The 26797-nt window shown below is 40.6% G+C and overlaps 2 protein-coding genes across 2 annotated transcripts; one reads left to right on the top strand and one right to left on the bottom strand.

Moving 5' to 3' along the window:
• The first annotated feature begins 4845 nt into the window (after nucleotides 1–4845).
• On the top strand, nucleotides 4846–8152 carry LOC148570323 (uncharacterized). Its single transcript, XM_088506975.1, has 2 exons — nucleotides 4846–6699; nucleotides 8117–8152. Exons 1-2 carry the CDS (start codon nucleotides 4846–4848, stop codon nucleotides 8150–8152), a joined length of 1890 nt encoding a protein of 629 aa, XP_088363101.1.
• A 3060-nt stretch (nucleotides 8153–11212) lies between these two features.
• Nucleotides 11213–12458, bottom strand: LOC110270110 (uncharacterized). The gene is made up of 2 exons (XM_021118744.2): nucleotides 12341–12458; nucleotides 11213–12252 (listed from the first exon to the last, which is right to left on the bottom strand). The coding sequence occupies exons 1-2, from the start codon at nucleotides 12456–12458 to the stop codon at nucleotides 11213–11215; spliced, it is 1158 nt and encodes a 385-aa protein (XP_020974403.2).
• Nucleotides 12459–26797: the final 14339 nt, after the last annotated feature.

Genomic DNA, 26797 nt, shown 5'->3' with positions numbered 1-26797 from the left:
AAGAAATGTAAATTGGCAAAATCTTAAATGACAAGAAATGTAAATTGCATGAAATTAAAGGGGAGTGGGTGCTGGAAATTAAAGAAAGCAATAGATCAAGCAACTGGAAATGTAAATTGCAGGAAGAATAAATCGAACTGGTGCTGGGAGCAATATAAACAGAGAAGCAAATTGGAAGCAATGCAACAGAAAGTAAAATTTCTTAAAGACTTTAAAGACAGAAAGATTATGCTTAATTTGCAACAATTTAAAAGAAGATTGAAGATCTCAGGAGTGGAAGAGACTAGAAAACAAGTCTAGATCTCAAATCCTTCCTTGATCCAACAAGAACAATTGCAAGAGAAATTAAAGAAAAGTAAATTGCAGAAGCCAAGAGAAGGTGAAGCGGTGAACAGGAATGGAAATTCAATTGTGCAGAGAAAGTAAACAAGAAAATTCTCAAGGTGAGATTGAAACAGAATTTCTTCAATTCTCAACCCAAGATTCAAGACAAGAATGAAAACTAAGAGAGAGCTCTCTAATGGAGCTCCCCTGTACTCTCTGATGGGACTCCCTTTCTAAAATGAAAATGATGCCTTTTTATAGGCTTTTACAAACATGACAAATGAAAATGAAATTGAAAAGCAAATTACAAAGAAAATGAAATTCCTAATCAAATTGTTTCTTGTGCCTTTGAGTGATGATAATGGGCTTTGCGTGCTTTGGATTTGGGTCGAAGATGACCTCTGTTGATTGCACTTGGAGTTGGAGAGAAACCCATTGTGAATTGGGACATAAAGCACAAAAGCTTGAGTCAAAGTTTGAGGCAAACTTTTGCTCAAGCTTTTTATATCAGCCACCCCCTTTTGCTGATATCCACGTTTGAGCTAAAGTTTGAGGTCAAACTTTTAGCCAAACGTGGATCCCCTTGTGTGCATGTGTGGGGTGCTACTTTGTCCTCTTGTCAACGTTGCCAATTTCATGCCAACTATAGACTATTATATATGGTTGGAATGCTCTGAATGTCAGCTTTCTAACCCAATTGGAATCACCTCAATTGGACATCTACAACTCAAGTTATGCTCATTTGAAGAGGACAGGGTCGCTGGCTTTGGTGTGCAGCGTTTGAGGAAAAGTTTGCCTCAAACGTGGTCGAAAACGCCAGTTCTGGAGCCTCAAACGCATTGTCCACCCCATACTATTATATATTGTTGGAAAGCCCTGAATGTCTACTTTCCAATGCCGTTGGAAACACATCATTTGGAGCTCTACAGCTCGAGTTATACTCCGTCGAAGGTGCAGAGGTCAGTTGGCCTCACTGCAGGTTGCCACCATGTTCGTTTATGCACATTGCGGGGCAGTTTTCTCCCTCAATTTTAGTGTCCACCATGCAGTGCCATATATGCTTGGAAAGCTCTCGATTCCTACTTTCCATTGCTTTTTGAATCACCTCATTTGGAGCTCTGTAGCTCAAGTTATTCTTATTGGAAGTATACCCCTTCAGGCTGTTGTGGTGTGTGGCGCCAACGTTTACCAAAAAGCTTGAGGCAAACGTTGGCGCAAACTTTTCTCCTCCAGGGTGTTGTTTTTGTGATGCCAACGTTTGCCAAAAAGTTTGAGGCAAACTTTGGCTCAAACTTTTTTCCTCTAGGATGTTTTCAACTCTTCCAAAAGTTTGAGCAAAAGTTTGAGGCAAACTTTGGCTCAAACTTTTTGTTCTCTCTTGCTCCTAGCCATTCCTTCTTCCTTCAACCTTCTTCAAAACTCTTTTCACCTATCATCAATCAACCAAACACATCAAAGCTACGCTCAAAATTATGAGTTTGTTATGCTTTCATAATATATGACAATTATAGCATAAAATCTCATGAAATTGCATTAATTCATCCATGGTTGATTGAATCAAAGGAAATATGAAATTCTGCCCAATTGGCTTACTTAAGGCTCAAGAAAGTGCATAAAACCTATTGAAAACAAAGGAAAAAAGCATAGAAAAATATGACATGGTGACATGTCATCAGCGAACGCGTGACTGACGCGGACACGTGCCTTGAGTAGAATGCAAATGACGTGTACGCGTGACTGACGCGTACGCGTGACAAGAAAAAACTCCAAATCTCGCGAACGCGTGACCCACGCGCTCGTGTGACAGACGCTACATACAAGAATCTGCAGAAAACGCCCCCAGTGATTTCTGGACCCTTTTCTGGCCTAGTTCTCGGCCCAGAAAACACAGATTAGAGGCTATAAAGTGGGGAAATACATCCATTCGTCAGGGAACAACTGAAAAGGACAACATAATCATACTTTCATATTCATAATTTTAGGTTTTAGATGTAGTTTTTAGAGAGAGAGGTTCTCTCCTCTCTCTTAGGATTTAGGATTAGGATTTCTCTTATTTTAGGATTGCTTCTACAATCACAGGTTCAAAGTTCCTTTAATTTATTTTCTACTTTTATCTATTCTATTACTTTAATTGTTATTTATCTTTTCAATTTGGCTTATGAACCATTCATGTTAGGATTTTCTTAATTAATATAAATTGAGGTATTTCAGATATAAGATCGTTTTATTCTATTTATGTTATTGATGTTTTTGATTTATCCAAATTATTTTCATTCGAGTAGATTTTCTTCCCTTTTGGCCTTGGTTGATTAATTGGTAACACTCGAGTTATCAAACTCAGCTGTGGATTGAAATTGGAGTTGCTAATTGATTCGAATCGCTCTAAAGCTAGTCTTTCCACAGGAGTTTACTAGGACTTGAGGATCAATTGAATTAGTCCACTTGACTTTCCTTTATTTAGTAAGGGTTAACTAAGTGGGAGCAAAATCCAATTCTCATCACACTTGATAAAGATAACTAGGATAGGATTTTCAGTTCTCATACCTTGCCAAGAGTTATTATTATTATTAATTTACTTTATTACTAATTTATTCTCCTTGTTCCCTACTTCAAAAACCCAAAAATATATCCTTTTTACATAACCAATAATAAATCATACCTCCCTGCAATTCCTTGAGAAGACAACCCGATGTTTAAATACTTCGGTTATAAATTTTATTGGGTTTTGTTACTTGTGACAACCAAACTTTTGTTCGAAAGGATTTTCTGTTGGTTTAGAAACTATACCTACAACGCGATTACATTTGTGAAATTCTTTACCGGCAGAAATCAGTTCATCAGCTAACTTGCTCGACAACTTTTTAGTGTTCTAGCAGAATCTTTTTAGTTAGTCTTTGAGCAATTTTGATAGCCTTGTTGTGGAGTCGTGGCTTTTTGGGCAGAGCTGTGTCCCTTTTAGCACACGCTTTTTGTTGGTCCGACTTCTCTTTGTCTATTCTTCTTAAGTTATTTTTAGTAATCCATTTTTAATCAGACCTCGTCAGGCCTCTTTCTATGAATTACTTTTTATAACTTTGTTGCTTTGGTTTGGTTTGGTCTGACTTCTTCTTGTTGGATCTTCTTAAGTTATTTTTAGTAGTCCATTTTTAATCAGACCTCGTCAGGTCTCTTTCTATGGATTACTTTTTATAACTTCCTGCATTGATCTGTTTTGATTGCTTTCACTTTGCCGACCTTGTCATGATCGAGCGGTGAATTTGGTTTTCACATTGTCGACCTTGTCGTGAACGGGCGGTGAATTTGGTTTTCACCTTGTCGTGATCGGGCGGTGAATTTTTGCGCTCAGATCAATGCGTCTTGGTAGGAAACTTTTTAGGGTATCTGAAAAACTTTATTCAAGTAGAAAATAGGCATATAGACAAGAATATATACATATGAGTGCTTACCCTTCTAAATCGGGTAATTTTGTAGATCTTGGCTTGGCACCTCATTAAAAAACCTTTTCAGGAAAAAGAGTGCTCATTAACCTAAGATGTTTATTACTTTCTAACTATAGTACCTACTTAGGTTACAGGCATGCCATGACCTTGGTAGTTCTCGTCCCTCGAGGTCGGATACTGTTCATACCCTGGGTCGAGCTATCCGACCTGGGATGATCGGCGACAAAGCGACCAACCTCTTCAGGTCAGGCTACTTGACCTCTTCTCAAAGAGGTCGGCCAAATCGACAGGAAAGCCCAATAAAGGGCCCAAATAGAGGAACACGACCCAAATCCAAAGGCAATCCAAGCCTATAGAGATAAAGGCGGTTCCCTTGAAGATAAGCTGACTTCACTCAAAATAAGATAAGATAAGATAACTAACTTATCTTATTAGAAAGGTCAGCCCACACTACTATAAATACACTAGAGCACCCACGTATAACTCATACTCTGATTCTACTAAAAACCTGTTTAATACCCATGCTAACTTAAGTATCGGAGTCTCTTGCAGGTACCCCCCACCCTCCGGTGACCAAGGATCAGCAGTGTAGCCAGCCAACAAGTCAGACACAACAACTCCGGCCGCTACTCACCAGCCGAACACATCGGCACCGACCGGTACAGAAGATCTCAACCGAGATCGACCTCCAGTTTCAGGTAACTCTCAGAACATTGGTGCTGTTGTCGGGGAACCTGGAAGTCATCCCACCACCATGGCGGACGACCATGATTCAGATCTAGAGGATAGAACACCACACAAAAATGCGGGCGCTATACCAAAAGATACTCCGGAATCCAACGGAGATAAAAATTCATCAAATCCAGGAGTAATAGAAGCGCTTCAAGATCATTTAAAGCAACTTGAAAAAGAAAGCCAGCATCAACGAGAAGTTGGCAAGGATCTACAAAGAGAGGTAAGGCGACATCGAGACTTAGAAGATAAAATCCTACAACTCGAAGCCGATCTCAAAGAAAAGGCCACCCGGACCACCCCTGAGGACAATTCACGCAGAGATCAAGATCCATTGACTAGGGAAATCATGAAAAATAAAATTTCTAAGGACTTTAAACTCCCGGATATGACTTTGTATGATGGCACTACAGATCCCAACCATCACCTCAGTAACTTCAGAAGCAGAATGTACCTCATCGACGCCTCAGACGCTGTTCGCTGCAAGGCTTTTCCAACGACACTCACGAAGACAGCAATTAGATGGTTCGACAACTTACCTCCTAAGTCCATCTTTAGCTTTGACGACCTAGCCAAAAATTTCTTGGCCAAATTCTCCATCCAAAAAGACAAGGCCAAGCACGCCCCCAGTCTACTAGGAATCAGGCAAGGAGATCGGGAAAGTCTTCGCAACTACATGGAAAGATTCAACAAAACATGCCTGGATATACAAAGCTTGCCAACAGAGGCTACCGTCATGGGCCTCATCAACGGCTTACGAGAGGAACTTTTCAGCCAATATATATCAAAGAAATACCCCACATCTCTGGACGAGGTGCAAGAGCGGGCAGAGAAGTACATCAACATGGAAGAAAATTTCCGACTTGGGAAAGCTTCGAAATCCGGTTTCACCTACCGAGATAAAAATAAAGAATCCAAGAAGAAGGAAGATCGAACGGGGGAAAAAATAAAAAAGTATCATAATTACACCCCTCTTCGGGTGTCCCTGGTGGATATTTACAAAGAAGTCTGTAACACAGAAAAGATACCCCCAGCTCGACCACTCAAAGGCAAAAGAGGAGGAGGAAATCGGAACGAATACTGTGAATATCATCGAGTCCGAGGACATTCCACCAACGAATGTTTCGATTTAAAAAATATCATAGAAAAATTAGTAAGAGAAGGAAAACTAAATCGGTACCTGGCCACCCGAGATGATGAGCAAAGAAAAAGACGAAGGGATGAAGATGTCGGACGAGCTGAGCGATCACCTCGTACGCCAGAAAGACATGTCCACATGATACACGGAGGATTTGCAGGAGGAGGAATCTCCAAGTCATCCCACAAAAGATATCTCAAAGAAGTATATCATGTAGAAGGGAAGGAGGAAGCACCCGACATCCCTGCAATTACATTCACCAAAGAAGACGCATCCGATGTCATTTCAGGACACGACGATCGCATGGTCATCACCATCATACTGGCGAATGCCAATCTCCACCGCACATTAATAGACCAAGGGAGCTCTGCCGACATCTTATTCAAAACTGCCTTCGACAAGCTCGGCTTAGAAGAAAAGGAGCTTAGAACATACCCGAACAGCCTGTTCGGACTGGGCGATACCCCAGTACAACCACTGGGATACGTGTCACTACATACAACCTTCGGAAAAGGGAACCAATCCAGAACACTCAAGATAGACTACATCGTGATCGATGTGAGTTCAGCCTACAATGCCTTAATAGGTCGGACAATACTAAATCAACTCGGCGCAATAGTCTCGACTCCACATCTATGCATGAAATTTCCAACCACAGAAGGGATAGCTACAATAAAAGTAGAACAAAAGATGGCACGCCACTGTTATAACGAAAGTCTAAACCTCAGAGGCAGAGGAGAAGAGTTCCATACAATTGAGCTTGGTGGAGTTCAGAGACAAGAAGAACTCCGTCCACAGCCCGAAGGTGAGGTAGAGAAAGTTCAGATCGGAGACACCTCGGACAAAACAACTAATATTGGCACGATCCTAAAAGGAAACGCAAAAGAATTACTAGTACAGTTCTTACGAGATAATGTCGATATCTTCGCATGGAAAGCTGCAGACATGCCAGGCATAGACCCCAAGCTAATGTGTCACAAGTTGGCGGTTTATCCAGGATCTCGGTCGGTACAGCAGAAACGAAGAAAACTTAGACCAGAACGATCCCAAGCTGTGGAAGAACAGGTACAAGCATTACTGGAGGCAGGATTCATAAGAGAAGTTAAGTACCCACTATGGCTAGCTAACGTCGTCTTGGTGAAAAAATCAAATGGGAAATGGCGAATGTGCACCGACTATACCGATCTCAACAAAGCCTGCCCAAAAGATCCTTACCCACTCCCAAGTATCGACGCTCTGGTAGATGCTTCATCCGGATATAGATACCTCTCGTTTATGGACGCATACTCCAAATACAATCAAATCCCCATGTATCCACCAGATCAAGAAAAGACCTCGTTTTTAACACCAAAGGCAAATTACTGCTACATTGTGATGCCTTTCGGTCTCAAGAATGCGGGAGCTACTTATCAAAGGCTAATGAATAAAGTCTTTTCAGATCATATCGGAAAAGTCATGGAGGTCTATGTGGACGACATGTTAATAAAGACACAAAGCGAAGAGATATTATTGTCCGACCTGGCCCAAGTGTTCGACACTATAAGGAAGCATGACATGCGACTCAATACCGCAAAATGCACCTTTGCAGTAGAAGTAGCCAAATTCTTAGGTTTCATGCTCACACAAAGAGGAATTGAAGCAAATCCAGACAAATGCCAGGCTATACTCAACATGAAGATCCCAACTTGTGTCAAAGAGGTACAACAACTCAACGGGAGATTAGCAGCCTTATCCAGATTCTTAGCAGGATCAGTGATAAGATCTCTCCCCTTCTATGCCACTTTAAGGAAAGGAAAGAAGTTCGAATGGACAATAGAATGTGAGCAAGCCTTCCAGGACTTCAAAAGTTTCCTAGGACGACCACCTATCCTAACTCGACCACGGGAGGAAGAACCACTCGTATTGTACCTTGCGGTAGGAAATCGGGCAGTTGCCTCAACACTGGTTCGAGAGGACGACAAAGGGCAACAACCTGTATACTTCATTAGTAAATCACTGCAGGGATCCGAGCTGAACTACCAAAAAATAGAAAAGTTCGTCTATACTCTCATACTGACATCTCGACGGCTTCGCCCATACTTCCAGGCTCACACCATTAAGGTTCGAACCGACCAGACCATAAAAGGGATATTACAGAAAACAGATCTAGCAGGCAGAATTCTACAATGGGCAGTCGAGTTATCCAAGTTCGACCTCCACTATGAAGCTTGGACAGCCATCAAATCACAGTACTTGGCCGACTTCGTTGCAGAATTCACAGATACCCTAAAAACCCCATAGAATGGAATCTCTACGTAGACAGGTCCTCGAATAAGACTGGAAGCGGCACGGGTTTGATAATAGAAAGCAACCAAGGTACCCAAGTTGAGCTTTCCCTCAAATTTGGGTTCCCGGCCTCAAATAACCAGGCGGAATATGAAGCGTTACTAGCTGGTTTGAAGCTGGCTAAAGAGGTTGGAGCTCAAAAACTCAACATCTTCAGCGATTCACAAGTAGTCAACTCACAAATAACAGGTAGCTACCAAGCCAAAGATCCCACCATGAAAAAGTATTTGGATAAAACCAAGGAACAGCTCGGACAACTCGGGGAATACAAGATCTGCCACATACCCTGCGAACAAAATGCCCGAGCTGACGCACTCTTAAAACTAGCCAGCACCAAACCAGGGGGCAACAATAGAAGCCTCATCCAGGAAATGTTACAGAACCCGTCAATCTCGGAAGAGGAAAAAGTCCTAGCCATAACAAGTCAGAATCAAGATTGGATGACCCCCATAATTAATTACCTCAAAACAGAAACACTCCCCACAGATAAAAAGGAGGCAAAGAGGTTAAAACGAGAGGCTCGGTACTACACTATCATAAACAACACCGTATATAGAAGAGGAATTTCAATACCACTATTAAAATGTGTGCCGACCTCCAACACAAGGGAAGTTTTAGAGGAAGTACACAGTGGCATTTGTGGTAATCATCTCGGAGCACAAGCTCTCACCAAAAAAGTACTCCGGGCTGGATTTTATTGGCCAACTCCACAAAAAGAAGCTACAGAGTATGTAAGGACATGCCCACTATGCCAGAAACATGCCAACTTTCACATCGCCCCGCCAGAAGAGCTCATCAGCGTAACCTCACCTTGGCCATTTGCAAAATGGGGACTTGATCTCCTCGGACCTTTCCCCCAAGGATCAGGACAAGTCAAATTCCTCATAGTAGGGGTAGACTATTTCACAAAGTGGATCGAGGCAGAGCCCCTAGCCAACGCCACTGCTCAAAGAAGCTGGAAATTCCTATATAGGAACATTGTCACAAGGTTCGAGGTTCTATATTCCATCACCACGGACAATGGCACCCAATTCACAGATGCAGGCTTCAGAAAGTTAGTAGCCGATCTGAACATAAAACACCAGTTCACCTCCGTCGAACATCCTCAAGCCAATGGACAGGCCGAAGCTGCCAACAAAATCATATTGGCTGGGTTGAAACGGAGACTGTAAGCTGCAAAGGGAGCTTGGGCCGAAGAACTTCCACAAGTCCTATGGGCGTATCGAACAACGCCACATTCCACCACAAACGAATCACCATTTCGACTAGCATACGGAGTGGAGGCAATGATCCCAGTAGAGGTCGAGGAAGGGTCGCCTAGAGTAGTCCACTACAATGAAGAAGCCAATTCTCAACTTCAAAGAGAAGAGCTCGACCTACTTCCGGAAATCCAAGAAAGTGCTCGGATCAGGGAAGAAGCGCTAAAGTGACGAATGGCTTCGAGATATAATCAAAGGGTAGTGCCAAGAGGTTTCGCTGAGAATGATCTCATCCTAATCCGAAATGATATTGGAACAACTCGACCCGGAGAAGGAAAGCTAGCAGCAAACTAGAAAGGACCCTACCGAGTCATAGAAGTACTTGGAAAGGGCTACTACAGACTGTCCGAACTCGATGGACGAGAGCTTCCCAGATCATGGCACGCCTGCAACCTAAGAAGGTACTATAGCTAGAGAAGGTAAAAGATCTCGGATGCACTCTTTTTCCTGAAAAGGTTTTTTAATGAGGCACCAAGTCGAGATCCAAAAATTATCCGATTTAAAGGGATGAAAAAATCCCGTATGTATATATTTGCACTTGCTTTTGAATAAAATATATTTTTAGATATTCTACAAATTCTCAAGACGCATTAATCTGAAGCATTCATCGTCCGATTATAAAGCAACAGATCGGCAGAAAGTGAAAAACAGATTCACTGCACGATCACGATAAAGACCAATAGAGATGAAAACGTGATTCATCTAAAGGTCGAACAAACAAAGATAGAAACCACCTTCTACAAATCGGCAAAGATGAACACAGAATAATGCAAGAAGTTATCGAAAGTGATCCGGAAAAAGAACCCGACGAGGTCTTATGGATTGCTAAATAATAACTTAAAGACTAGCCGACGTTAAGAAGTCGGACCGAGTCAACCCAAGTTATCAGCAAATCCCTGGAAAGAGGTCTGGCCAACCCTATAAAAGAGGAATTGCTATAACTTAGAAGAGATCGACCTAACGAAGTCGGTCTCCTACAAAAATAAGTTATATAAGTAATCCCTGAAAGAGACCTGACAAAGGTCCAAGAAAGAAGATTACAAAATAACTTAGAAGAGATCGACATAAAGAAGTCGGTCTCCTACAACGGACAAGTTATAAAAGTAATCCCTGAAAGAAACCCAACAAAGGTCCAAGAAAGAGGATTACAAAAATAACTTAGAAGAGGACGACATGAAGAAGTCAACCTCCTACAAACAAGTTATATAAGTAATCCCTGAAAGAGACCCAACAAAGGTCCAAGAAAGAGGATTACAAAAATAACTTAGAAGAGGACGACATGAAGAAGTCGACCTCCTACAAACAAGTTATATAAGTAATCCCTGAAAGAGACCCAACAAAGGTCCAAGAAAGAGGATTACAAAAATAACTTAGAAGAGGACGACATGAAGAAGTCGACCTCCTACAAATAAGTTATATAAGTAATCCCTGAAAGAGACCTGACAAAGGTCCAAGAAAGAGGATTACAAAAATAACTTGGAAAAAGATGACGCAAAGAAGTCGATCTCCTACAACCAACAAGTTATAAAAGTAGTCCCTGAAAGAGACCTGACAAAGGTCCAAAAAAGAGGACTACAAAAACAACGGGAAAAAGACCAACGTAAAGAAATCGGTTATGGATTGCTAGAAATAAATACAAGAGCTGGAAAATCGAAATACAAGTGGGGTCCACACATCCACAACCTAAAAGGATCCAAGCTACAAGCAATAAACACAAAGCAATTCAAAGAGGCCAAGCAGCAAGGCTTCAGCATTCTTAAAACCCAGAAAGATGCCAAGACAAGTGCAAACAAGCATGATATAAAATACAATATTATAACAAGCTTCAGGGTCAGGCCCAAAAGCTTGAAAGCTATTTGTTATTTTTTCAAAATCAAAAGTTGCTGAACAAGCAACCAGAAGGAGTATCAACAGTCAAGCAAAATATTTAAAGTACAAAATAAAGAGTTTAAAAGCCCACAAGCCGGGCTATCTACACAAATATCCAAGAAAATTCAGCTAAGATTAGAAGACTGCTCGGCAGCATCAGTCCGAGGTGAAGGAGGGCGAGCTTGGAGAGGCACAACATCTACTGTACCGTCGTCCCTATTCAGAATTTGACAATCATGATCTAACTCTGGACGAACGATCCCAGCAGGAGGAGCTATAGAAGCCGACACCTTGGCAGAAGGCACAGGGGGAGGATCGACATCGTCATCATCCTGGTCATCAGGGACAATCTTACCATCCCTCACAACATTATCCAGGCTAAAAAGAGTAAGATCGGCCTCAGGCGCAATAATTCGAACCTGCTCCTTCAGGCTCTCGTAAGCAGCATTCACACTGCTAACAAGATGACCCTGGAGCTCAGAGTAATCAGCTCGGGCATTCTCCAACTCCTCCTTCAAATGCATCCCCTCCTGATAGTCTGTAACGTAGCTGTCTTTATGCCTCAATGTTGTGTCCTCAGCCAACCACACAGAAGCTGCCAGAGCAAAGGAACTCGCATTCTCATTCTTCAAATCCTTCTCCAGTTTGGCCACCTTCACCTCAAGCTCCTCCTTCAAGCCCTTCATCCTATCAAACTCTTGTTTAGCCTCCTCCATAAAGGCTTTGGTGGCATGGAGAGGAAGATTTTGAGCAGTCCGATACAGGGCAGCCCCCATATGGGCCATCTTGATGCTGCTCTGAGTTATAAAATCTAAATGGCGAAGGAGCGAAACATCATCCATGGGGAGGGCACCATAAGGACCGATCTGTTGGTCAACAAACTCCACTACATCAAAGTCAGGAGCGTCAAGGTTGAAAGGCTCAATTGTTTTTTGTTTTTTGCTGGGAGGAGCACCAGAAGTGGCAGCAGAAGTTTGTGGAGGGTCAGCCGGACGAACTCGAGGAGTAGGGATCACCTTCCTCGGCCCAGGAGAACTTGGCACAGGCAGCTTCACCGAAACTTGAGAAGACCCCTCTCCCGCCACCTTGGCCGAAATGTTTTGAGCAGCTGCAACCTTCTTTGCCTTCTTGAAGGCCTTCATGGAATCATTGTTTTTCGACATCTCTGAAAATACAGAATCAACCATAGTGATAAGTTACTCTCTAGAAGAAGCAAAACTAAGAAACAAGTACAGAAACAAGTCAGACAGTACCCAAAGCAGTTCGAGCCGAAGATGGATCACTCAAAAATCTTTTTGTATCCAGATGGGGTGGTTCCCCCCACAAATCTTCAAGAACAACTACAAAAGCCCGCTCAACCTCATCAAGCATCTCCCATGTATAGCGAGACACTCTCACATTCTTTTGCCACTCTAGAGGGAAAGCAGGCTCGTCATTCTCATCAAGAAAAAAAAGGAGGACCCCCTCAACAGCACGGACTCAGAAGAAATAATTCTTAAAATTTTTAAAAGACTCATCATACATGGCAAAAACTTTATGCCCCTGGGCCGACCTGAAAGAAACCCAGGAAGCTTTCTTTTTGGAGGAACCTCCAGGCTTGGCAGATACAAAAAGATAGAGGAAAAGAGTCTGGGAAGGTGTTATGCCTAACTCTTGGCAAAGCAGCTGAAAAATCTTGATAAAACGCCAGGAATTCGGATGAAGCTGGGATGGGGCAATATTACAAGACCACAACAAATCAATTTCGAAAGCAGTAAAAGGAAAGGTAATGTCCAACTGGCTGAAGAAATATTCATAGGCATAGAAAAAGGGACGCTCTCCCTCGACCAAAGTAGGAAAACAAACCCTCTCATCAGAATCAGGCGCCACAAGCTCATAATCCCTCTCCCGGGCGCTGCTACCACAAATCCTATGACGTTTCCTCAGCTCTACACAAAAATCAGCATCCACCACAGAGACACACATCAAGACAAGGGAGTCCAGCCAATCAGACATCCCCTCGGGAACTTTAGAAGACATCTCTACAATGTTATTGCGAGAAGACATGAGGCCAACTAATCCTACAATAAGAAAAGAAGATGGGATTACCAAAAAATATCTCGGACGAGGGGCAAAATAACTCGACTAGTATACAGAAGAACAAATAGAAAAGGAAAACCCCAAGACTCAAACCAAAGTCCTGGGGCATCCTTTAGAGGCAGTAACAAAGCAAGGTTTCAGGAAAAATCTACAGCTTACGCCTCGGCATCCCCCAAACAAGAAAAGAAGATTTCAAATAGCAAGCATTTTCATAGGAGAAAGACAAAACACAAAAAAGTACAAAAGTCATCAAAGCCACTATCTTTTTATAGTCTATCAGCAAAACGCTTCGACAACACCAAACATGCCAAGCAGAGGATCGTCAAAGACACAGCCTTTTCTCCAGAATCAAACAAATTATCATCAAAAGCACAAACGAAAATAGTGATAACATGCAAAAGCCCTAAGGGTGTCAAAGCAATAGGAAAGATGAAAAGATTCATACAAAAGGGCGAAGAAACTTCAGAGCACGCATTACGACAATAACCAGACACAGCAAAAGCAGAAAGATCCAAACTTTCTCAAAGCAAAATCAAAACTTTCTCACCATCAGGCAGAAAAAATGACGTAGAAGGAAAGGAAGAAAGAACCAACCTGAAATGAAGAAAGAAGCTTCAAAAACAAAATCGCCCAGAAAATCGCCGAATGATGCCACAAAGCAAAGACAAAGCGCAGGCAAAAAGTGATAAAGTAAAAGAAGAAGTTACGAAGAAGAACAAAGAAGAAAAACCGTTTTCTGAGGAAGAAAAATTCAAAATAAAGCCAAGGGAAACGGGGCAATTAATACTAATTAATGAAGGTATTAAACCCTCGCACGTTCCCTAGAACAAAGCGCTAATACAGAAGCGCGCACCTTTAAAGAAAAAAATGTTCTACATTCAAAAAGGTTCTACAAAGGAAGAAATCGATAAAATGCTTGAGTTCGGCTTCACTAGAGAAGAACCGAAGTCAAGGACTCGACCTCAAGAAAAAAAAAAGAGAAGACCGAGCTCAAGCAGGGGCACTGTTCATACCCTGGGTCGAGCTATCCGACCTGGGATGATCGGCGACAAAGCGACCAACCTCTTCAGGTCAGGCTACTTGACCTCTTCTCAAAGAGGTCGGCCAAATCGACAGGAAAGCCCAATAAAGGGCCCAAATAGAGGAACACGACCCAAATCCAAAGGCAATCCAAGCCTATAGAGATAAAGGCGGTTCCCTTGAAGATAAGCTGACTTCACTCAAAATAAGATAAGATAAGATAACTAACTTATCTTATCAGAAAGGTCAGCCCACACTACTATAAATACACTAGAGCACCCAGGTATAACTCATACTCTGATTCTACTAAAAACCTGTTTAATACCCATGCTAACTTAAGCATCGAAGTCTCTTGCAGGTATCCTCCACCCTCCGGTGACTAAGGATCAGCAGTGTAGCCAGCCAACAAGTTGGACACGACAACTCCAGCCGCCACTCACCAGCCGGACACATTGGCACCAACCGGTACAGAAGATCTCGACCGAGATCGACCTCCAGTTTCAGGTAACCGTTGGAACAGATACCTTGTAGTAGCCTTTTCCCAGTACCTCTACAACTCGGTAAGGTCCTTTCCAGTTAGCTGTTAGCTTCCCTTCTCCTGATCGACCTGCTCCGATGTAATTTCGGATTAGGATGAGGTCATTGTTGGTGAAGCTTCGCTGGATTACCCTCTGATTATACCTTGAAGTCATTCGACGCTTTAGCGCTTCCTCTCTTATCTGAGCTCTTTCTCGGACCTCGGGTAGTAGGTCAAGCTCTTCCCTTTGGTTTTGAGAGTTGGCCTCTTCATTGTAGAGGATTATTCTGGGGGATCTTTCCTCTATCTCCACTGGGATCATTGCCTCCATTCCGTAAGCAAGTCGGAAGGGTGATTCTCCTGTGGTGGAGTGCGGAGTTGTCCGATATGCCCATAGGACTTGTGGGAGCTCTTCGGCCCAAGCTCCCTTTGCGTCCTGTAGTCTTCGTTTTAACCCGGCTAGTATGACTTTGTTGGCAGCTTCTACCTGTCCGTTAGCTTGTGGGTGTTCTACGGATGTGAATTGGTGCTTTATTTTCAAGTCAGCTACTAAGTTCCTGAAACTTGTATCAGTAAATTGAGTACTATTATCTGTGGTGATGAAGTAAGGGACTCCAAACCTTGTGATAATATTCCTGTATAGAAATTTTTGACTTTTTTGAGCAGTGACATTGGCTAGGGGCTCTGCTTCAATCCATTTTATGAAATAGTCCACCCATACAATGAGGAATTTGACTTGTCCCGATCCTTGGGGAAAGGGTCCGAGGAGGTCTAGCCCCCATTTTGCGAACGGCCAGGGCGACGTTACACTGATGAGCTCTTCTGGTGGGGTGACGTGAAAGTTAGCATGCTTCTGACATGGTGGGCATGTCTTGATGAACTCTGTTGCTTCTTTGTGTAAGGTTGGCTAGAAAAATCCAACTCGGAGTACCTTTTTGGAAAGAGCTCACCCCTCCCCCCCAAGTGGTTGCCACACATGTCGTTGTGTACTTCTTCCAGGACTTCCTTTATGTTGGAGGTTGGTACGCATTTTTAGGAGGGGTGTTGAGATCTCTCTTCTATATAAGATGTTGCCTACTATGGTGTAGTGCTGTGCTTCTCGTATCAACCTCTTTGCCTCCTTCTTATCTGTGGGGAGTGCCTCTGTCTTGAGGTAGTTGATTATGGGAGTCATCCACCCCTGATCCTGACCTGATATGGTTAGGACCTTTTCTTCCACTAAGATTGATGGGCTTTGCAATGTTTCCTAGATGAGGCTTCTATTATTGCCCCCTGGTTTGGTGCGGGCTAGTTTTGAGAGTGCATCAGCTCGAGCATTTTGTTCCCGAGGTATATGTTGGATCTCATATTCTCCGAGTTGTCCGAGCTGTTCTCTGGTCTTGTCCAGATATTTTTTCATGGTGGGGTCCTTGGCCTGGTAATTCCCTTCTATTTGCGAGGTAACTATTTGTGAATCACTGAAGATGGTGAGCTTTTGAACTCCGACTTCCTTAGCCAGCCTAAAACCAGCCAGTAATGCTTCGTATTCGGCTTGATTGTTAGAAGCAGGGAAGTCAAATTTTAATGAGAGTTCGACTTGGGTTCCCTGATCGCTTTCTATTATCACGCCCGCGCCACTCCCAGTTTTGTTTGAAGAGCCGTCCACATATAGTTTCCATTTTGTGGGATTTCCCGGGGTATCCGTATACTCAGCAATGAAGTTGGCCAGATACTGTGACTTGATGGCTGTCCGAGCTTCATATAGAAGATCAAATTCAAACAACTTGACTGCCCACTGTAGGATTCTTCCAGCTAAGTCTGTCTTCTGTAGGATACTTTTTATGGGCTGGTTGGTCCGAACCTTGATAGTGTGCGCTTGAAAGTACGAGCGAAGTCAGCGAGAAGCGAGTATGAGTGCGTAGGCGAACTTTTCTATCTTTTGATAGTTCAGTTCAGCCCCTTGTAAGGCTTTGCTGATGAAGTAAATGGGTTGTTGCCCACTTTTGTTTTCTCTGACTAGTGTGGAGGCTATTGCCCGATTTTCTACTACGAGGTATAATATGAGTGCTTCTCCTTCTCGTGGTCAGGTAAGAATGGGCGGTTGCCCCAAAAAATTTTTAAAATCTTGGAAGGCTTGCTCGCATTCTGTGGTCCATTCAAACCTCATTCCTTTCCTTAATGTGGCGTAAACGGGGAGAGATTTGATGGCCGACCCAGCTAGAAACCTGGACAGGGCTGCCAGTCTTCCGTTGAGCTGTTGTACTTCTTTAACGCAGGTTGGACTTTTCATGTTGAGTATGGCCTGACATTTATCTGGGTTCGCCTCAATTCCTCTTTGTGTGAGCATGAAGCCCAAGAATTTGCCAGCTTCTACCGCAAATGTGCATTTTGCGGGGTTAAGTCGCATTACATGCTTTCCGATGGTGTCGAACACTTTGGCGAGGTCGGGCAACAAGGATTCCTCATTTTGTGTTTTTACCAGCATATCATCTACATAAACCTCCATCGACTTCCCAATGTGGTCTGCAAAGGCTTTGTTCATCAATCTTTGGTATGTAGCCCCAGCGTTCTTGAGTCCGAAGGGCATAACTATGTAGCAGTAATTTGCTTTTGGGGTCAAAAATGATGTCTTATCTTGGTCAAGTTGATACATTGGAATCTAGTTGTACCCTGAGTAAGCGTCCATGAAGGAGAGGTACTGATATCCTGACGAAGCGTCAACTAGTGTGTCAATGTTTGGGAGTGGGTAGGAATCTTTTGGGTAGGCTTTGTTGAGGTCGGTGTAATCAGTGCACATCCGCCACTTTCCATTTGACTTTTTGACCAACACCACATTGGCTAGCCATAATGGGTATTTTACCTCCCTTATGAACTGCCTCCAACAAGACTTGTACCTGCTCCTCTACAGCTTGTGACCTTTCCAGGCCAAGCTTTCTATGCTTTTGCTGTACTGGCCGAGACCCTGGGTAGACGGCTAATTTGTGGCACATTAGTCCGGGATCGATACCAGGCATGTCGGCAGCATTCCATGCAAAGAGGTCAAAATTGTCTTTTAAGAGCTTTATTAGTAGTTCCTTTAAGTCTTCTCTTAGATTTACCCCTATATTTGTTGTTTTGCTTGGATCGTCTCCAATTTGAACTTCTTGAATCTCACCTTCTGGTTGAGGGCGGAGCTCTTTGCGAGTTCGGATTCCCCCGAGTTCTATGGTATGGACTTCCTCTCCCTTTGGGTTGCCTTTGAGGTTCAGACTTTCATTATAACAGCGACGTGCAGTTTTTTTTGTCTCCTTTTATCGTGGCGATCCCTTCTGGAGTTGGAAACTTCATGCATAGATGTGGAGTCGAGACCACTACGGCGAACTGGTTCAGTGTTGTCCGACCTATTAGGGCGTTGTAAGCTGAGCTCATGTCGACTACAATGTAGTCTATGTTAAGTGTCCTTGACCTGGTTCCCTTTCCAAAGGTTGTGTGTAGCGAGATATACCCGAGTGGTTGGATCGGGGTGTCTCCTAGTCCGAACAAGCTATTTGGATATGGTCTAAGCTCTTTTTCTTGTAGGTCGAGTTTGTCGAAGGCGGTTTTAAATAAGATGTCCGCGGAACTTCCCTGGTCGATTAATGTTCTGTGGAGGTTAGCGTTAGCTAATATGATGGTGATGACCATGGGATCATCATGTCCCAGAATGATGCCTGTTGCATCTTCTTGAGTGAAAGTAATAGTGGGGAGGTCAGATGACCTCTCTCCTTCCCCTACATGATATACTTCTTTAAGGTGTCTTTTACGAGATGATTTAGAGATTCCTCCTCCTGTGAATCCTCCATTTATCATATGGACATGTCTCTCAGGAATGTGAGGTGGTCGTTCAGTTCGTCCGACCTCTTCATCCCTTCTTCTTTTTCTTGGTTCATCTGTTTTGTTGGCTAAGTACCGATCTAGTCGACCTTCTCTTGCCAATTTCTCTATGACATTCTTCAGGTCGAAGCATTCATTAGTGGGATGTCCATAAATTCGGTATTACTCACAGTACTCTGTCCGATTTCCCCCTTCTTTTTTGCTTTTGATTGGACGGGGTGGTGGGATCTTCTCAGTGTTGCATATTTTTCGGTAGACATCTACAAGAGACACCCAAAGGGGGGTGTAATTGTGGTACTTTCTGGGCTTCTCATTGAATTGATCTCCTTTTTTCTTGGATTCTTTATCATTGTACCGAGGTGGGTAGGAGAATCCGGACTTTGAGGTTTCTCCTAATCAAGAGTTCTCCTCCATGTTAATGTACTTTTCTGCCCTTTCTTGTACCTCGTTCAGAGATGCTGGATGCTTTTTTTATATGGAGTGACTAAAAGGTCCTTCTCGCAGGCCATTGATGAGACCCATAATGGCTACTTCCGTTGGCAGACTTTGTATGTCCAGACATGCTTTATTGAATCTTTCCATGTAGTTGCGAAGACTTTCCCAATCTCCTTGCTTGATTCCTAGTAGGCTCGGGGCGTGTTTGGCTTTGTCCTTCTAGATGGAGAATCTGGCAAGAAATTTTTTGGCTAGGTCATCAAAACTTGTGATAGATCTTGGAGGCAAACTGTCAAACCACTTGGTTGCTGTCTTTGTCAGGGTGGTCGGGAAGGCTTTGCATCGAACGGCGTCCGAGGCGTCAGTGAGATACATCCTGCTTCTGAAATTACTGAGATGATGGCTGGGATCTGAGGTGCCGTCATATGACGTCATGTCGGGAGCTTTAAAATCCTTTGGAACTTTAGCTTTCATGATCTCTTTAGTGAAGGGATCTTAATCCCTGTGGGAGTTATCTTCATGGTTGGAGTGAGAAGTTTTGTTTTTGAGATCTGTTTCAAGCTTTAGGATCTTGTCCTCTAGCTTACGTCGTCGCCTAGTTTCTCTTCGTAGGTTCCTCTCAGTTTCTCGTTGATGGTCGGCCTCTTTTTCGAGCTATTTGAGATGATCCTGCTGTTCTCGGAGGACATCTAAAATTTCTGTATTTGGAGAATCCTTGTCTCCGTTCGGTTGAGGTGTATCCTTTGGTGTGATGTCTGCGTTCTTATGCGGTGTTCTTTCTTCCATACCAGAGTTGTGATCATTGTCACGGTTGTCCATCATGATGATGGGATGACTTCTAGGTTCCCCGACAACGGCACCAATGTTCCGATGGTTACCTGAAACTGTAGGTCGATCTCGGTCGAGATCTGCGGTGGTGGCCGGAACTAACGAGTCCGACTTGTTGTATTTGGTGGTGCTGCTGATCCCGGATCATCGGAGGGGGTGGTACCTGCAAGAGACTCTGATACTTAAGTTAACATGGGCATTAAGCAGGTTTTTAGTAGAATCAAAGTATAAGTGATACACTACTACATACTTGACTTTTACTAACATTTAAAAAATGTTACTAAATCATATTAAAATGTTACCTATATATATTAGTAACATTTTAACAAATGTTAAATATACCCTATGTTACTAAAGAGTTTTACTAACATTCTTTTAAAGATTTAATAACATTTAGTAAAAATGTTACAATAAATCTTCTATAGTAATATTATGAAAAATGTTACAATAGACCTTTCTTGGTAACACTTAAAAAAATGTTACAATAGATATTTTTTGTAATACTTAAAAAATGTTACAATATATATTTTATGTAACATTTAAAAAATGTCACAATAACTCTTTTTAATAACACTTTAAAAAATGTTACAATAGATATTCTATAGCAATACTCTAATAAATGTTACAATTTATTTTTTTGCTAACATTAAAAAAATGTTGCAAAAGATCTTTCTTGTTAACAATAAAAAAATATTACAATATTCTACACCCACTTTATAAATTAAATCCAAAATATTTAAACACTAAATTGATTCAATAAGTCAATTTTCCTATTTCTTCGATATGCTTACATTGCACAAACTTTCTCTATAGTAAAGATCAGTTCGACTGCATACAAGTATTTACAATAAAATAATAAAATTCATGCTAATATTAACTTGAGGAATTCAAGTGCTCCATGTTTGTCATCTAACATCACAAGATAACACCAATTAACATACTAATTTTGCAGCCATATCATTCTCTTATATAACTGGACAGCAACTAGAAAATTCCTCACATTTTTGAAGTACTGATAATGGTGCCCTATCCGGGAACAATGCAGAATCAACAGGACTCTCTACAACCTTAAAATGAAGAACACATTGTAGAAATTAGTAAATACTAAACAAACAATAAGAGAAAAGTGAGTAAATTAAACTAGGATCTATCTAATTCACCTTGGGAACAGAAGATATAAGTGCTTCCAATAACCAAATGCAATAATTTACTACACCTAAAACATCATGTCCTTACCACCAACATATTCATGTAAGACTGTATCCGTTGTTCATTCTCTGCCGCTTTATGTTTAACAATTTCTGAAAGAATAGCTTTGACATGCTCCTTGTTGAAAAGAATATATGAGCATTGCATGTAGAATGTATCCAGAAATTCATAGAGCTGATGTTTCTCACCAAGTAATTTAAACAGATCTTCCTGCATACAAAAGTTAATAAATAAATAACCAAAAGTAGTAAATGACATGCTACAAGCTGATAGATATATAACAATTTATGTATCTCTACCTAACAACTTAAGCTTTTAGGAGAGACAGTTTCATGACATGATATTAAATCTTCTATTACCAAAAGATATAGAGTTTGATCCTTATTGTTCACATAGCAACTGATAAATCACATAGAAATTCTACTTGAATAATTCAGAAGCCAGGTACAAAAGAAAAGCGTTTATTAGTCACCAAGATTTTTATTTCTATTAGCAAGATCCATACCTTATCTATTAGTCTGCACTGCTAGGATAGACACAAAAACTATGCTCAATGCCTATGCAAACAGAGATAAAGTGATTAGTTTTAAAATGATAAGAATATTACAATAATCCAAAAAACTGGTTCAAACAAATAAATTAAAGTATTAACCATAAGATCCATGTACTATCTTAAAGATAAATTCTAGAAGAGGTTTAACTTACGGTGCCAATAACCGTGTGAGGCCTGGAAAACCTATAGAAAGCATCCAATGAATTTTTAACAGAGGTCAAAATTCTTTTTGAATCAAAAGCTGGAGGTTCAGATTCAAAAGATTGCCCAGAGGGCACTTTCACAATATATTTTCTCTTACATTCTTGGCATGTATGCCCTCCCTCAATGCGTTCACAATGAAATACTAAACTTGATTGCTTAAACCTCAAAAAATTAAATTCTTTTTGGATCTTCTTTTTCGGCCATGAAGCTGCTGTTGGTGCATATGAACCTAGAGTACCAACTGGTGGATGTTAGTAGCAGGGACAACAAAGAACACCTCCAAATAGAAATTATTTCTTCTTGTAAAATAAAACATAAGAAAGAATCTCCTAAGAAAAAATTTCATAATTATTGTCAAAGGGAACAGCTAGGACCCTGTGAAGAGAGTCAATTACTCAACTAACTGATATCATTATCATAGCCACAGTGTCATACATACTCATATCACAAGTAAACTTAAAAAGAGTATTGCTAAACTGCTAATAATCATTAAATCATGACAACTGAAGATTTATATATTCATAAATGGTTCCATTTTTCTTTTTTCATTCATGTTTATCAAGTTTACTTAAACAAAAAAATAAACAATTAAGCTAAAGAGAAGTATAGGTATAGGTCTATATGAGATACTGAACATTATTAGTAATTATTGTTGCACTATGGTGTCATAGACAAAAAGGTATAGAACATTATTTCTCAAAGTATTCTATTTTATTAGTACAAAATGAAGCAACATTAGAGAAATTATAGTAGAATAGTCTCTACTTTAAACACCAAAGAGACTAACGTGGATATTATTATTATCACAAAGGCCAAATCAAATAATGCAGGACTACGTCAAAATCTGTGATCCTCTCTTCTCTCTTTAATTCTTCCCTAACCATGCCAATCAAAATTACAAAAGGAATGTGTGTGTGTATATATATATATATACTTTAAACACCAAAGAGACTAACGTGGATATTATTATTGTCACAAAGGCCAAATCGTCAAAATCTGTGATCCTCTCTTCTCTCTTTAATTCTTCCCTAACCATGCCAAAAGGAATATATATATATATATATATATATATATATATATATATATATATATACATATATATATATGTGTGTGTGTGTGTATATACATATATACACACGCCACCCGTGTGTAGGTAGTTTCCTCTTTAAATTTACTTATTTTATATATAAGTTTTTTAATCAAATTTTATATATATAGTATCATGCATTCTGTGTTCCAATAACATTTAATTAATTAGAGAAAGGAGACAAGAAAATAGGACTGCTAGAAATAAACCACAAGGGGATGTACATTGAACCATTACATTGTATAATTAATTACCTTCCTAAGTAGTAGTAGTAGTAGTAATAACTCCACTTTAAGAACTTGAAGACGATGCTTCTTGTCTTGATTCTCTCAAATATTGAAGGAGAGTTTCAGCCTGCAAAGCCAGAAGCAAACATAAGCTTGAATACGAAAGAGGACAGCAAGGAAGAGGGTCATGCAAGATTTAAAAACTAGAATAATAATAAACTAAATAGTAATGCGCAAGTTTTCATTTAAAATTGGTGAGTAACTATTACATGCTCACTTCATAATCAAATGATAATCACAGCAGTGTACCTATATTCACTGAGACAAATTCACAAACATGTTCTACTCGTAGTTCACCTCAAACAAACTATCCCAAATTTGAAGATCAATCCTTAATCCTTTCTTCCTCACCACTTTCTTCCTGTCACATTAGATGTCAACCCCTTAAACAACTTAATTAAAACCTAAATTCAAAACCTAACTACTAAATAACCAATTAAAAATCTAAATCAACTAATAATTATTAAGTGAATATTAAAGAGGATTGAACACAGTTTCAGAAACAAATACTAAGAAAGAAAAAACAAAGAGAGAAACAAGTGCAGGAAATTGAATATAAAATATAAGGATCGAAAGATTCGAGAAACTAGGTTGAAGCACGATTCAGATCTCAGTCAAAATCAGCAAGGAATGAAAAATTGAAAACAAAGTGAATAGAATGAACGAAAAGAGAAAATTTTTACCAAAATTGAGATCGAAATCGAGAAGCGAATCAAAATTTCGAGAATGATTCAAATCACGCTGAAATCGCAAAACCTTGATCGAGAATAAGAATATGAACCGATTGAGGTTAATGATTTGGATAGATAAACTTGATTCAGAAGAGAACGAGAAAGAAATTAATTTGGATAGATAAACTTGATTCAGAAGAGAACGAGAAAGAAATTCGATCTCGATCGTGAAGAAAATGAACTGCAAAGAAGATGCGTTCAAACTTAAAACTTTAGTAACGTTGTCTATTTGGTAACGTTTGTATCTGATGTTTATTTTTCTTTTTTTAAAAATTATATTTTCTAAAATTTATTTTATAAATGTTGTTAAAAGTATAATTTTATTAGTATAACTAACATTTTAAAAAGTGTTACATAAAAAGTGTTAGTAAATGTTAAAATTCTAGTAGTGATACCTGGGTGCTCCATTGTATTTATAGTAGTGTAGGCTGACCTTTCTAGATAAGATAAGTTAGTTATCTTATCTTTATCTTTTAAGTGAGGTCATCTTATCTTCAAGGAAACCTCCCTTATCCTTCTAGGTTTTAACTGCTTTTAGATTGGGCTGTGTCCCTTCATTTGGGCCTGTTCGGGCCTCTCATGTTGATTTGGCCGAACTCTTTTAAAGAAGAGGTCGGGGGTCCTGACCTGAAGAGGTCGGTTGCTTTGTCTTCGATCTCCCTAGGTCGGATAGCTCGACCTAGAGTATGAACAACTAGCTAGGTTGGCAACTCCTCTTTCTCAAGCTCTTTCATCACACAAAATATATGACTACAGGGAATCCGTAGACTATTCCATAACTTGCACGAGCACTCATACTTTTCGGAGCTACTGTCGTACAACACCAAATGAACTCGATGGGGCCTTCGGAACTTCCTTAGCATAAACTTCTCAATGCTGGCATACTAGTGCACGAAATTGTGAATCACACGTTTCACAACTCGTACCACTAACCAGCAAGTGCACTGGGTCGTCCAAGTAATACCTTACATGAGTAAGGGTCGAATTCTATGGAGATTGTTGGTTTGAAGCAAGCTATGGTTATCTTGTAACTCTTAGTCAGGATATAATATCAATAATAATTCTTAGTTTTAATTGTAAAAAGTCAAAGGGCATAAAACAAATACTTGTTACTCAATAATGGAGAATATGTTGGGGTTTTGGAGATGCTTTGTCTTCTTTATTTCAGTTTTTCTCTTGTACTCCTCTTCACACATGCAAGGCTCCTTCCATGGCAAGCTGTATGTAAGGTGTCACCGTTGTCAATGGCTACTTCCCGTCCTCTCAGTGAAAATGGTCCAAATGCTCTGTCACAGCACGGCTAATCATCTGTTGGTTCTCGATCATGTCGGAATAGAATCCCTTGATTCTTTTGCGTCTGTGATGAGATATTTTGATGAGGAACGAATCTCTCACAAAACATCACACAACTAACCGGCAAGTGTACCGGGTCGTATCAAGTAATAAAAACTCACGGGAGTGAGGTCGATCCCACAGGGATTGAAGGATTGAGCAATTTTAGTTTAGTGGTTGATTTAGTCAAGCGAATCAAGTGTTGGTTGGGTGATTTATGAATTGCAGAATGTAAATTGCATGAAATTAAAGAGAGCGGGAAAGTAAATTGCTGAAACTTAAAGAACAAGAAATTAAATGGCAGAAACTTAAAGTGCAAGAAATGTAAATTGCGGAATCTTAAAGTGCAAGGAATATAAATTGCTTGAAATATAAAGGGAATTGGGGAATGGATTTGCAGAATTTAAACAAGGAAAAACTAAATTGCATCAAACAGAAGAGGGAAAGGGAATTGGGATTGAATCGGATCTTGAAGCAGTAAAGTAAATGAACAGAAAAAGCAATAAACAGGGAATTGAAATGAGAAATTCAGATCTCAGGACCCAGAGACTAGAAAACTAAGTCTAGATCTCAATGCCTTCCTAGATCAAACAAGAACAATAGCAAGGAAATTGTAAATTGCAAGGAAAAGAGATGAAGAACAATGAACCGTAAATGAAATTTAATTAACAGCAAAGTAAAGAAAACAGAGAGATCCAAGATTGAGATTGAAACAGAATTTCTTCAATTCTCCAATCCAAGATCCAAGACAAATGTAAAATGAAAATTGAAAGCAATGAAAACAAGAAATTAAAGTTCACTCAAGTTCAAAAGCTCTCCGAAAACTATATTGAAAATTCTAAAAAGAAAGCTCTCCCAATAACTTGAATTCTATCCTATTTATACACTTTCCAAAATGATCTTCAAGCCTTGAGTTGGGCCTTTGTTCTTGGTGGAATTGGGTTGAAAGAGGCCTTGGTTGATTGCTCTTTGAAGATTGAAGAAGAACCGAAGTGAACCAATTGAACCGGTTTTTGAAGTTGGCCAAAGATGATCTCAACGTTAGGGTCAAAGTTAGGGGTCTAACTTTGACCCTAACTTTTCATATCAGCAAGCTAAATTCCCTGGTTTGGACGTTGGTGCCAACGTTAGGGGTCTAACTTTGACCCTAACGTTGGCAATGCTTGGTGTGAGTGGCGCCAACGTTAGCCTCCAAGTTAGGGGGCTAACGTTGGCGCAAACGTTGGCTTATTCCCCCATTGTGGTTCATGTGCCAACGTTAGTGCCCAGGGGAGAAACTCTCAAGTTCCAACGTTAGCCTCCAAGTTAGGGGGCTAACGTTGGAGCTAACGTTGGCTACTTCCAGGGAGTGATTTACATGCCCAACGTTAGCCTCCAAGTTAGGGGGCTAACGTTGGGGCTAACTTCATGCAACCCGGTTCAATTTTCATTTATTCCATTGTCCTCTCTTCACTCCTTGCCATTCCTCTTTGCTTCAACCTTTCTCCAAGCCTTCTTCACCTATCATTGATCAACCAAACTAATCAAAGTTTTGCTCAAAATCATGAGGTATTCAATCTTCCACAATATGCAACAATTATAGCTCAAAACCTCATGA

The sequence above is a fragment of the Arachis ipaensis genome, chromosome B3, assembly GCF_059453495.1.
Source record: "Arachis ipaensis isolate K30076 ecotype BB chromosome B3, ASM5945349v1, whole genome shotgun sequence".
Classification (NCBI taxonomy): Eukaryota; Viridiplantae; Streptophyta; class Magnoliopsida; order Fabales; family Fabaceae; genus Arachis; species Arachis ipaensis.
The sequence above is the reverse complement of the archived record's forward strand: the minus strand, read 5'-3'. Positions and strand labels throughout refer to the sequence as shown.